The sequence below is a fragment of the Zeus faber genome, assembly GCF_960531495.2.
Source record: "Zeus faber genome assembly, chromosome: 1".
In the NCBI taxonomy this organism is placed as follows: domain Eukaryota; kingdom Metazoa; phylum Chordata; class Actinopteri; order Zeiformes; family Zeidae; genus Zeus; species Zeus faber.
In genome coordinates, this window is record NC_137193.1 from 35970655 (window position 1) to 35983638 (window position 12984).

At 44.0% G+C, this 12984-nt stretch overlaps 1 protein-coding gene across 2 annotated transcripts; it reads right to left on the reverse strand.

The window, feature by feature from the left end:
- Nucleotides 1–3149: 3149 nt before the first annotated feature.
- LOC307238141 (multiple PDZ domain protein-like) lies at nt 3150–12828 on the reverse strand. 2 transcript variants are annotated; one of them, XM_080011017.1, is made up of 17 exons: nt 12693–12828; nt 12434–12514; nt 11797–11859; nt 11272–11307; nt 9618–9705; nt 9360–9466; nt 9197–9280; nt 8846–9039; nt 8535–8682; nt 8028–8102; nt 7649–7856; nt 6384–6421; nt 6180–6302; nt 5270–5374; nt 4452–4543; nt 4124–4247; nt 3150–4002 (listed from the first exon to the last, which is right to left on the reverse strand). In XM_080011017.1, exons 1-17 carry the CDS (start codon nt 12741–12743, stop codon nt 3856–3858), a joined length of 1764 nt encoding a protein of 587 aa, XP_079867143.1. In that variant the 5' UTR covers nt 12744–12828; the 3' UTR covers nt 3150–3855. The 2 variants fall into 2 exon arrangements, with proteins under 2 accessions (XP_079867143.1, XP_079867142.1); XM_080011016.1 differs by having other exon boundaries at nt 11797–11865.
- Nucleotides 12829–12984: the final 156 nt, after the last annotated feature.

The window sequence follows — 12984 nt, forward strand, 5'->3', positions numbered from 1 at the left end:
ATCCAGTTTGTAGGACCACCGTCATCTATCGGTTAATTTGTGTGTGTTCTCCTCCAGACCAGCTGCAGCAGCCCAGCGCTCTGCCTCAGTGGCTCAACGGCCTCATCGCTGTCGCTGTTTTCCTCTTTTTGGCTTTTGTGGCGTTTCTGGTCAACAAGGTTTGGTGTGAGAGTGCACGGTGAGCACACGCAATTTCTTGGCACGTATCAAAATAACTTTTGTACAGGTACATAGCAGTAACATCAGCATTATTATAATAATAATATTAATTATTATAAAATCATGTGCACTAAAAAATTGTTTGATCAATTTTATGTAATGTTTTAAAAGTAAAGCAATTGAAGAATTGCTTTACTTTTAAAACGTTATTTTTGGGATTTTCTCAGTTTAAAATGTGAATCTTCACCTCGACACCTCAAAATATATAGATTTCACCAATTCAAATTTTTTTTTAAAGCCGATCCAATGACATTTCTTTCAGTGTAAATATGATAAGTGAAGATAAACGGGGATTATTACAGATTGTTTAATCCCAAATCTGTGTAACGTTCTGCTCTGGGTTCAGATCCTTGAGGCTCAGCGGCTCAGACCAGAACCACACTGACCGGGTCAGGTGAGGGGACACACACACACACACACACACACTTCCCAGTAAGCGACTGAACCAGTGGAGGTCAGAGGGTTTTACTTAGAGTTCAGAGGTGTCTGCTGGTCATCTCTCCACCCACCTCTCCTCTGTTCATCTCTCCAACTCTCTCTCCATCCGTCCATCTCTCGGCTGTTCATCCCTCCATCCATCTTTGTTGTCTTTAATCGACTCTTCGTTGTGACTGCAGACGAACATCTTTTTAAAATATTAAATATAAATCACATCACAATGAAGAGCAGATTTTCACCTTTCCATAAAATATGTATTTTATTCATCAACAACAGAAAGTGTCCAACCTGCAAATTGTCAGGTAAAGTTAAATTAAAAAATATGACAGAAATGTGTTAAAACCTTTTAGACACCAAACCGTAAAAAAGAAACAAAATGTTTAATTTTTTTCTTTATTCCTGCCCTGCAGCCGTCTGTCCTTTATCAATTCCCATGATGAAGGGATGAGTCCGGTTGGAAGTTAGAATGTTAACGCTGCTTGTTCAATGCTGCTGCACCCACATGGTGATATCGACACAACCTGAAATTGTGTGTGTGTGTGTGTGTGTGTGTGTGTCCAACAGCAGCATGGATCATCAAAACACCAACGAGAGCTTTGCTGTGGACGAGACTGGAGACATTGTCACTGTCATGTGATCACACACACACACACACACACACACACACACACACACACACACACACACACACACACACACACACACACACACACACACACACACACCTATATCATCCTAAATGAATTAATTCAGTAGAAATTGAATAAATTAAATCTTAGATCAACTAAATTATATTGTAGATTACGGCACCACATGCACACTCCTGTACATTCCTCAACATTCCTCTTTATTTATTTAGTTTAATGTTTGATATGGACTTGAGATATTATTTCATTTTGGCCACACCCCATCTGGAATAATGAAAGTTCAGAGTGTGAAACAACTTGTTTCACTAGAAAAGTTTAGAGTAGAGTTCTGAGGTATCATCCTGGAAATGTACATATACAGGCACATGCACGTATATGAATCAAAATAAATCAAAATGTCGAACCATTTCATCTCTCACTGTCCATTGTTGGGAATATAAAAAATTACTTTTAATGCTCTGGAGTCGGTGTGTTTCGTCCTTTTCGTTTTCATTGTTTTGCAATTTAATAACCTAAACAATAAAGACTGAAGCACGGAAGCAAGCATCGCTAAATCTGATTCAGTCGTCACTTAATATCTTCAGTCTGAACTTTTTACCGATTATTTTTCTGATGGTTTTCAAAATACATCTTTCACACAACAACTACACAACCACCATGTTACAACTACACTACCATCACTACTGCACTACCATGGCACAACTTCTACACTACAAGCACACTACAACGACTACTACACTACCACGGCACGACTACTAAACTACAAATACACTACCACTACACTATCACGGCACAACTACTATACTACTTCACTACAATTACACTGCAATGACTTCTACACTACAATGACATTACCGCTGCACTACAAATATCACGACACTACAACTACATCTACACAACCATGACACGACTACCACACTACAATAACACTACCACTACACTACAACTACCATGGCATGACTACTACACTTCAATGACACTACCACTACACTACAACTACCATGGCAGGACTACTACACTTCAATGACACTACCACTACACTACAACGACTACTACACTACCACGCCACAACCACTACATTACAACTACACTACACTACCATGGCATGGCTACTACACTACAACTATGCTCCAATGACACTGCCATTACACTACAACTACACCACCATGACTGCTACACTACCACGGCACGACTACTACACTACAATGACACTACCACTAATCGACCATGACTACTACACTTCCACGGCACGACTACTACGCTACCATGACACTACCATGACACTACCACTACACTACAACTACACTACCACGGCACGATTACAACACTAGAACTACACTACAATGACAACTACACTACCACGGTATGACTAGGACACTACCACTACAACTACCATGACTACTACACTACCACAACACAAGTACTACACTATAACTACACAACAAATGCACTACCACTGCACTACAAATACACTACAACACCACTACCACTGTCGTGTAGTTGTATTGGTAGTGCCACGACACTACCAATACTACTACAACTACACTACCATGAACACAATACCATGACATACTTTTAGTTCAGCTGTTCAGGGGCCATTCATATTGAAACCATAAACCTGTTTTAACGCAGCAGCTACAGTGCTAAAACACCGCCACACATCAATTTGAGGTTCAGCCAAAGCAACAGTCTGATGACCTTTTACCTCCGGGCAAGAAAGAATAACAGAGTTGGATTGTGCTCATTTTAGATTTTAATAAAACACAAATCATCTCAAATCAATCTGCATCTATGAAAACAACTATGAAACTGATCAGGAGCATGTAGCAGACCCCTGTGGCACACATTCACTTTTAAAGAACAGACAGCGACCCACAAAATGGACCAATCAGAAGGCAGAACAAGTGGGAGGAGAGAGAGAGAGAGAGAGAGAGAGAGAGAGAAAAGGAGAGAGAGGGGGGAACAGGAAACAACAGTGGAATGAAAGACAAGACTCAGAGTCAAACTTTGGGGTTATTTGTTTTCTTTTAAAGGGCTTCGAATCAGTGCGAGCAGTGCTAACTGCTGACAGCTAACAACTAGTCAGTGAAACCATTTAGTAGTCATTCTGGCTCCCTGAGGAGTCCCCCAGGCTGTGACATCACTTCCTGTGTCACAGTGACTCGGGTGCGGGGGGGGGGGGGGGGGGGGGTCTCCTGATCATAACATTTACAAACAAAAAATAAATGTATGTTAATCTTCAAGATGATCAGAAATAAATTAATTGACTCAGTTTGTCTACAAACAAAGTGTTGATCGTTAATACTGTGATCAGATAAAGGCTGATTGTTGATCGGAAAGTGATCAGTAGTCAGAATTCACCTGATGACAGGACAACACCACCGTCTCCATGGAGACTAGCTGGTGTGTATGTGTGTGTGTGTGTGTGTGTGTCTGTTTTAGTTCATATTGTATGTGACACATGTTTGTCTCTGTGTGTGTGATAACTGATCTAATCATATATTCAATGCGTTTTAGTGTGTGTCTCAGTGTGTGTCTCAGTGTGTGCGCGCTAGGACAGCACGTGCAGAGCCACGCTGCCTGTCTGTCTCTTGAGCAGAGCTACTGCCTGCTCGTGCGTCACTCCGTCCAGACTCTCTCCGTTCACCGAGACAATCTGATCCCCTCGTTTGAGACGCCCGTCCTCCGCCGCTGCACCCTGGGGGAGAGGGAGGGGGAGGAGGGGGCGGATAGTCATTGATCCATGGATCCGAGCTACAGCGCTTGTTTTCATCCAGGTCCCTCAGCCTCGGCAGGCAGGCAGACAGACAGATAGCTACCTTGCTGAAGACAGTCTTAACGTAGATGGGCAGGTCTCCATGTGGGCTCCCGAACCCCCCCACGATGCTGAAGCCTAACCCCTCAGAGCCTTTCTGCAGGTGGACTAACCTGGGAGCTGGACCCCTAGAGGGGACAACACAGCCAGGGTCCGTCACAAAACAACACATATTACATTTCTAATATTAGGTTATTAATAATACACTATTATTGGGAGGATCTGGGGAGCACCGGGACACAGATCAGTTCTGGTCTGGACTCAGGTCTATGTATGTGTTCAGCGTGATTGGGCTCACTTTGCTCCATCAGTGTGTGTGTGTGCGCACTCACTCCACTCCAGCAGTTTGTGTGTCCGTCTGCAGACTGGGAGACAGATTCTCCACCTGACTGGCAATAGCACTGATGTTGGTGTCTGCAACCACCTAGAGAGAAGCACACACACACACACACACACACACACACACACACACACACACACACACACACACACACACACACACACACACACACACACACACACACACACACACACACACACACAATGGTTTGGGACAAAGTTTAAATAAGGATTTGGATGAATAAATCTGTGTGTGTCTCTATGTGTGTATGTCAGCTGATAAAGGCTCATTAACATAAAGTCCTGTCTATCAAGATCCCAGAATTCACCAGCTGGGCCAGACTGATAACACGCACGCACGCACACGCACACACACAGCTGATGCTACGCTGTGTAAGAATACATATATTATTTATATTAATAACAAATGATGAATAAATATTCATTTTCTAAAGAACATATTTTCATATTTTATGTTAAAATGTCATAATAAATACAAAGTGTAAATATGATTAAAAATAAATAAATATTTATTTTAATTCAAACTGTTTCAGTGTCCTTCCAAATCGTCCGGTGTGTGTTGCATATTATGCGACACAGTGTGTGTTGTACAGTATTGTGTGCGTGTTGTGCAGTGTGATTTACAGTGTGTGTGCTGTACAGTGTGTGTGTGTGTTAGTGTTGTACGGTATTGTGTGCGTGTTGTACAGTGTGTGTGTTGGTGTTGTAGAGTGTGTGTGTTAGTGTTGTACAGTGTGTGTGTTGTACAGTGTCTTTTGGAGTGTGTGTTGCACAGTGTATGTGTGTGTACCTGCAGGGTGATGTCATTGTAGCAGGTCTTCAGGATGTTGACGACGTCAGCGTGAGGCAAACTGTCGACAGAGCGACCATTCACACTGAGCAGCCTGTCGCCCACCTGGACACACACACCCACACACCCAAACACCCACACACACACACACACACACACACACACACACAGTGAAAGGCTACAGCAGTTTTTCCTTTTTTCTGCCACAGCACTTTCTACAATAAAGTAATCCACTATCACCACCATCATGTAAAAACACTACAAACATTGAGAACTGTGCTCACTATTATCTACTAATAGTGATAGCAAACATCTTGTAAATTACTCAATACTCAATAGTTTTGAGAAAAAATAAATGATTCCTGTGAGAATTGCATTCACATCAGAGTGACCGACTCTTGTCGTTCAGGAAGTACTTCCTCCCTCACCGTCGTTTCACCAACTGAACTAAACTGAACAATTCTGATCGCTCTGACTTTCAGAGTGAAACTTGTTCTGATGAATACAGAGCTGCTGTTCTGCAGAAACTCATGATAAGATGACTTGCAATTTTGATCTTACAACGCAAGATCTAGTTTCCATTATTTATTTTGAGTGGAATGTGAGATAGACCACGAAGCAGAGGTCACATGAGTCTCAAGATCCAGAGAATAAAGAATAGAATAAAGCTCCTTATGCAACATGGAGATGTGTTTGTACAAAAGTAAACTATTTGAAGACAAAAATATATAAAGATTAAACACCTTAAAAAAGTACAGTTTGCTCCAAGCTGAGACGACTCCCGGGGGCTTTTCTTAAAATTTGTGGCAAAGAACCGGAAAAATGTATAAAAATGAATAAAACTTTTCAAATGCGATTAATTTTATTACTGTACCACAGACGACACACTCTCCCCCTCCCCCCCTCCCACCTTCAGCTGCTGGCTCTTGGCTGCCACCCCGTTGGCCTGGATCATCGCGATGAAGACAGGCGTGTCTCCGATGGGACTGCCCAGCCCCCCTGCAATGCTGACGCCCAGAGACTCAGAGGGACCCTGAGAGGGGGGGGGGGGTTGTCACTCTGTGTGTGTTCCAGTGAAAACGAGTAAAAACTGCAGCAAATCACATGAACGTACCCTGACAAGCTGCACGGTGCGGACCCCAGCATCTGGACCTACACACACCCACACACACACACACACACACACACACACACACACACACACACACACGTTTGTCCATTGTATCTGTTTGTTTTAATGGAGGACGGCAACTTTAGCCCTTTCCAGGCGGCAGTAATTAGGGTTCCCATCTGAAGGGCGGGAACACTATTGTACTATATTAGTATGGATTTTTATTATTATTCTCCTAGCCATTATCACCGGTCAAGGTGTCACTCAGAAAAAGTTGAACCCGGGACACAATGAATGATAGTTGTATTCGGGGCAGTCCAGACATGCTGTGGTCCAAGTTTGACCCACATCGGACTATATCTGTAGGAGTAGTCCGTAAAAAAAGCACTCCTTGTCCAGGTGCTTGTCAACTCACGACTAGACTACTGCAACGCACTACCGCCTGATCTACCAGCAGATTATTCATAATGCAGCAGTGCGCCTGGTTTTCAACCAGCCAAAGCGTGCACATGTCACACCTCTCTTCATCCCTCTCCACTGGCTCCCTGTAGCTGCCCGCATCAAGTTCAAATCCTAGATGCTGGCCTTCAGGGCAGTTACTGGATCTGCACCCACATACACTGCATCACTTATCAGGCCACACACCCCAACCCGCTCTCTGAGGTCCGCAAATGAGCGGTGGCGGGTGGTGCCTCCACTGCATGGAATGAGTTCTCAATCCAGGCTCTTCTCATGCACGGTGCCCCAGTGGAGGAACAAGCTACCCAGCTTGTTATGCTCTGCAGAGACACTCACAACCTTCAAGAAACACCTGAAGACCCTGCTCTTTCAGCAATGCCTGATCCTCTCTTAGCTATGACTAACAAGAACTATTCTTGTTTCTGTTGAAGTTGACCAACCTTAAGTTGTTATACTGCAAATACACTAACACATGAATTGTTGATGTTGACTAGCTGTTAAGTTGTTATTAGACATAATGCACTAACATGAAAAAAAAAATGCACTGACATAAAAAATATTTTTATTCTGATTACTTACAGCATCTTGCAATTGTATCTGGTTGAATTTAGAAACCAGAGATCATGCAATGAAGTTTGATGTTACTCCAATGGTTGATGCTATGATTGTTTCTAGCCTCCCATCTAAGTCGCTATGGACCAAAGCGTCTGCTAAATGAATAAATGTAAATGTAAATGTAGTAGTAGTAGTAGTAGTATTAGTAGTGTAGTAGCAGCAGTAGTAGTAGAAGTATATCATTTTGATCCTACCTGTATTATTGTTGTTGGAGAAAGTGACATCGCCAGCACTGCTAACACTAACACTGCTAACGCTGGGGTCAGAGGTCAACTCGGGGCCAGAGGTCACCTTGGGGCCGAGGCTGGGAGAGGGGGCGGGGCTAGGAGAGCGGGAGGAGCTGGGGGGTGAGGAGGGGGGAGGAAGGGCCAAGGAACTGGAACCATCAGTCACATTATTCATCTGAGAGAGGGAGGAACAGAAATTGTATTTTAAAAATCCCCTGATTAAAAACACATAAATTCCATGCAGGTGCAGATGAAAACGCTTTATCAGACAAAAGGAAATGACATAAACTCACTGAAATAAAAATAAAATAAAGCGTAAAACATTATCTTGTTGGACTGCACGCACCTGGCCGTCTGGCCTGCAGACCCATGATGCTGGCTTCAGTCGACCCAGCTCCAGCAGCACAGTGCCTCTGGTGCACTGCCAGTACACAGGAAACAACACATCAACACAGTACTATGTACTGAGGTACAAAGTATTAATACAAGCAGCTTTAACTTTACTAATCCCTCCCTGTCAGTGGCTCTGCTGTGGTTTAACTAGTTTCAGTGTTCAGTAGCTTCATTAACTTTAAGCGGTTTAACTGCTCAACACTGAGGCTGAGCAGCCCTGCCGGTTGACAGCGCCCCCTGCTGTTCAGATCAGGCACTACAGTCCTGCTGTGTTACTGAACAGCGTTCCAACACCTTTTCATATTCAAATATTAGATTAAAATACAATATAATAAAATATAAAAATACAATCCCTGAAAATTACATTTCAGAGTTTTCCATAAAATTAAAGCACGGATTGAACCCTTTTCTGAACACACACTGTGTGTAATGTGTGTATAGTGTGTAGTACTTTGTGTACCTTGAGCATGGCGGCCACGTTCTCCTGTGCAGCCTGTCTCACATCCTCCGAGTTGACAGACAGGATCTGGTCTCCCTGCATCAACCTGCCGTCCAGCTCAGCAGCGCCCCCTCTGACCAGCTCAGAGACAAACACCCCGCTGCCGCTCCTGCACACAGTACACTTATATAGTACACAGAGTACACACAGTACATAAAATATACACACACACGCCATTGTTTCAGTACTGATACTTCTGTATCATGACTCTGCGATAGCAATGTATAGTATTACTATGTAGTAGTAATATGTAGTACAACAGTACTGGGTACCTCTTCCCTGCGATGCTGAGACCCAGCCCCCGCCCGCTGCGGCGCTGCAGCTCCACCCTGAACACCTCCAGCTTCTCCTCATCCTCCTCGCTGCCTTCGTCCCTCAGCACCGTCAGACGCACTCTGGACGGAGTGTGACGCAGAGCGCTGATCGCCTCGGCGTGTGTGGCCCCCCGCAGGTCAACGCCATTCACCTGCACACACACACACACACACACACACACACACACACACACACACACACACACACACACTTTTTATTGTGAGTACTTGGCAGTTGCTGTTCTAATGTGGAACACCACCTAAACCTCTTCAGCAGCTACACACCCACACACACACACACTAATTCACCTGCAGGATCTGGTCTCCTGCCCAGAGTCGACCATCTCCAGCAGCAGCTCCTTCTTCATATACTTCATGTATTACTATGGCATCCTGAGAGAGATGGGGGGGGGGGGGTTATCAGTGTGTGAATCTAATATGTTTAGTGTAAACTAATGTGTGTGTGTGTTACCAGCTGGGTGTCTCGCCCCCCCACGATGCTCAGTCCCAGTCCAGATCTTCCTTTATAGATCTCGATCAGAGTGTCCTGACCAGGAATGACTGGGCAGGAGGCGGGGTCTGGGGTCACATGACACCTCTGATCAACAATTATCCAAATTTAATTAAACTTTTCACCAAGTTCCTACGGTGGTTCAAAGGGACAGCCCTAGTACACAGTATGCACTAGGTGTACTGTGTGTACTTTGGGTACAGCATGTACTGTGTGTACCTGTGCTGTGGGACTGGAGGTCAGGGCTGAGTGGGGGTGGCGGTGGAGAGACAGAACCTGCTGTCTGTTTAGTGGACAACCTGGACGACTGACACACACATGAAATAGAACATATACACAACACACACACAATGGGTGACAGCACTGACAGGGCACATTACTGCACCTGGCTTAATTCCATATTTATCACTCTGCTCTGTAGAATGCTGGATTCTGATTGGTCAGTAGCAGCATCCAGTGGTCACTTATTTATGAATAATGACCAATTCCATGACAACCACTTCTCTTGGTTTCACATCCCTCTATCACTCCACCTACATGCTAATGCTATCACTAGCTAGTGGAAATACAGTACATAAGAACTACAATGGAAAGAGAGGCAGGCAGCAATACACTGGGTCCAGTTTAGTCATGTTACATACGTATTACAGGTCCAAGGTTCTGTAATTCGAGGTTCCCGAATCTGCGCTCTGTGATTATATGCGGGGACGTTTTGAGCAGACCACGGGATTCTCTCTGACCGTGTCAGACCAGACATCGAAATACACACAAGACACCGAAAATTGCGGCTTCTTTCCTTAATCGCTTTCGTTTCGCGGGAATGAGGGACGCGCCAGGCTCGGGTTGGGAGGAGGACAAGTTCCAGTCAAAATTGGCATTTAAGGAATACCCGTTGCATCAGCAACGGGGGGCGTCATCACCGCTGCGCGCTGTTGGCCGTAGAGCACCACAGCCGGGGAGAGAGCGGAGGAAGCAATGGCGCACCTAATGTAGGATTGGCTGTTTGTGTCGTGTCTTTGTAGGTAGAGGAAAACGGACACTGTATCAAAAATGAATCTCATAAATTTTTCAGCGTTATCGTGGAAGATTTTATGGTGAATAATTATTGTGATCATTTTATTGCCCAGCCCTAGTTCCTCCATAGGTTCTTAGTACTTCCTGCGGTCCGAAGATGCCTTCTGTGAACGATTACAGTTTTCAGGGTTTTGTAAAATGCAGCACAGGTTACAATTTTCAGAGTTTCCTTTAAACACAGCATTGGCTCAAGTTGTCTGCAAGGTGTTGCACTCGCAACTGGCTGGATGCGAATGAGTTCCGAGAGAGGAAGCTTGGAGTTATATAACTTCGGTTGATGATGTCACAAAGCAGCCTGCTCCTGAAACTCATCAAATCGCCTCAAAATCTCTCCTACTTCAGGTAAAATTACGTGTTTTTCACAATTCTTTTGCCACAAATGTAGATCTATATTGATCAAACACGAAGGACAAGACGTCTGGAAACATCCCAGTTCTAACGAGACCTCAACCATGTCTCTGCGTACTGCCGTTTTCAGATACTTTTAGCCTGAAAAACACCCAATAAAAACACTTCCAACGCGAAAAACACCAAGATTAAATAACCTAGTTCAGTACGTCACCGTGACTCCATGGAAGCTCTTAAACTAGACATTTTTGTTATAAAACTAGTCATAGTAATTATAACTCTAGACATAGTAGTTATTCAATTAGACATACCAGTTATTTAACCTGACATAGTTGTACTACTACTAAATGAGACCTACTAGCTAAAAAAGAATTTTAAATCAGTAAGTAGTGTGTAATAAGCAGAATATGTGCAGCCAGATGGTCATTACCACAATGACATGTTCACTCACCTGTTGTGGCGGTAGAACTTCTACACATTTCTGCTTCTAGAGGATGGATACAGATACACACACACACACACACACACACACACACACACACACACACACACACACACACACACACACACACACACACACACACACACTATTCAGTGCGTCTTCGTATCGGTAGCTCCAATTCCTCACATAAAAATAAATAAATAAATAAAAAATAAATAAATATATATATATATATATATATATAAAATGAAAAAAATATATATTACTAATGACATCTTGCATCGATGACATCTATCTTACACTTGTATCTGGTTGAATTTAGAAACAAATGCTCAGGCACTTTAGTTCCAGGTTGCTCCAATGGTCGATGTAGGCTTTGATTGCTTCTAGCCTTTCATGTACATTAAGTTGCTTTGGCAAAAGCGCCTGATCAATGAATAATTGTACAAAACGGTGAAAAACATGTCAGATATGATATTAATGTGTGCACGTCTGACTGGTTTCCTCCCAGCAGAACTGGTTCTGGTTCTGTACCTTGGACTCTGTCTCACTCTTTGCAGCGCTGGATCTGCTGTTCTGTTGTGCAGCCGGTCCAGCCTGTTCCTTGAAATCAGTTAAACAAAGTTTACACTAGTTCAAACCAGTTTATTCCAGTTCAGTTCAGACCAGTTAACACACTGGAAGCTTATATACTTGATTGTTCTTGTACTGCTGCTGCTGTTCCCACATCTACCACTAGAGGGGGTCAGAGGCTAAGACAGTAGAAGAAGAGCTGTTTGGAGTTCTCCAACACTGCGTCCAATATGTAGTGACTTGTGAGTAGTATGTAATGAGTAATATATAGGGAGTAGTCTGTAGTGTGTAGTACGCAGTGTAGAGTAAGTAGTATGTAACATGCACTGTGTGGTGAGTATTATGTAGTGAGTAGTGTGTAGTACGCAGTGTGTAGTGTTTAATATATATGGTGTAATACCAAGTGCATGAGTGCAGTTGTCTCACCTTATAGTTGCCAACCCTAACCCAATGCATGTTGTCTGACATGATGTGAACTCTATATCCATTACAACAAACAATCTTAGCTGTTTATATTTTAAATGTAATGTGATTGCTCGACTTTGTGTGTGTGAGAATCTATGAGTGTGGGTGTGTGTGGTTGTGAGCGTGCACTGACCTTGATGCTGGACTGGATCTCTTGGTGGAGCAGACTTTCTGGAGCGGGGGGCAACACACTGTCTGGAGATGGAGATCTGGGCTGCGCACACACACACACACACACACACACACACACACACACACACACACACACACACACACACACACACACACACACACACACACACACACACACACACACACACACACACAATTGAAGGACTACATTAATCTGGGTGTGAGTGTGTGTGTGTGTCTGGGTGTGTGTGAGGTCTAACCTCTGGGCTGAGGAGGGGAGGCGGAGGGTTGGGAAACGGACGAACTGCCATCTGGTTTATAGCATCTTCATTTCTATGGAGAGAGAGAGAGAGAGATATTAATGTATCACTTCATCAGAGTGCTCCCTGGTCCTACTGTCCTCAGGTCCACAGAGGCTTTGCAGAGCTCCTCAGTGTCACTCAATGTTTCTAAACCTATTAAGGGAACCAGACACAGCCTCTGACGGCCGCTGGTTCCACCTCCCACTGGTTCCACCTCCCGCTGGTTCCACCTCCCGCTGGTTCCACCTCC

Excerpts from the sequence above, each read along its gene's own strand:
- LOC307238141 (XM_080011016.1), bottom strand. The coding sequence starts at position 12,743 with ATGGCAGTTCGTCCGTTTCCCAACCCTCCGCCTCCCCTCCTCAGCCCA. Across the intron at positions 11,866-12,433 it reads AGATCCAGTCCAGCATCAAG|GAACAGGCTGGACCGGCTGC; the intron begins GTCAGTGCACGC and ends ACTGATTTCAAG. Across the intron at positions 9,281-9,359 it reads GGGGGCGAGACACCCAGCTG|GATGCCATAGTAATACATGA; the intron begins GTAACACACACA and ends CATCTCTCTCAG.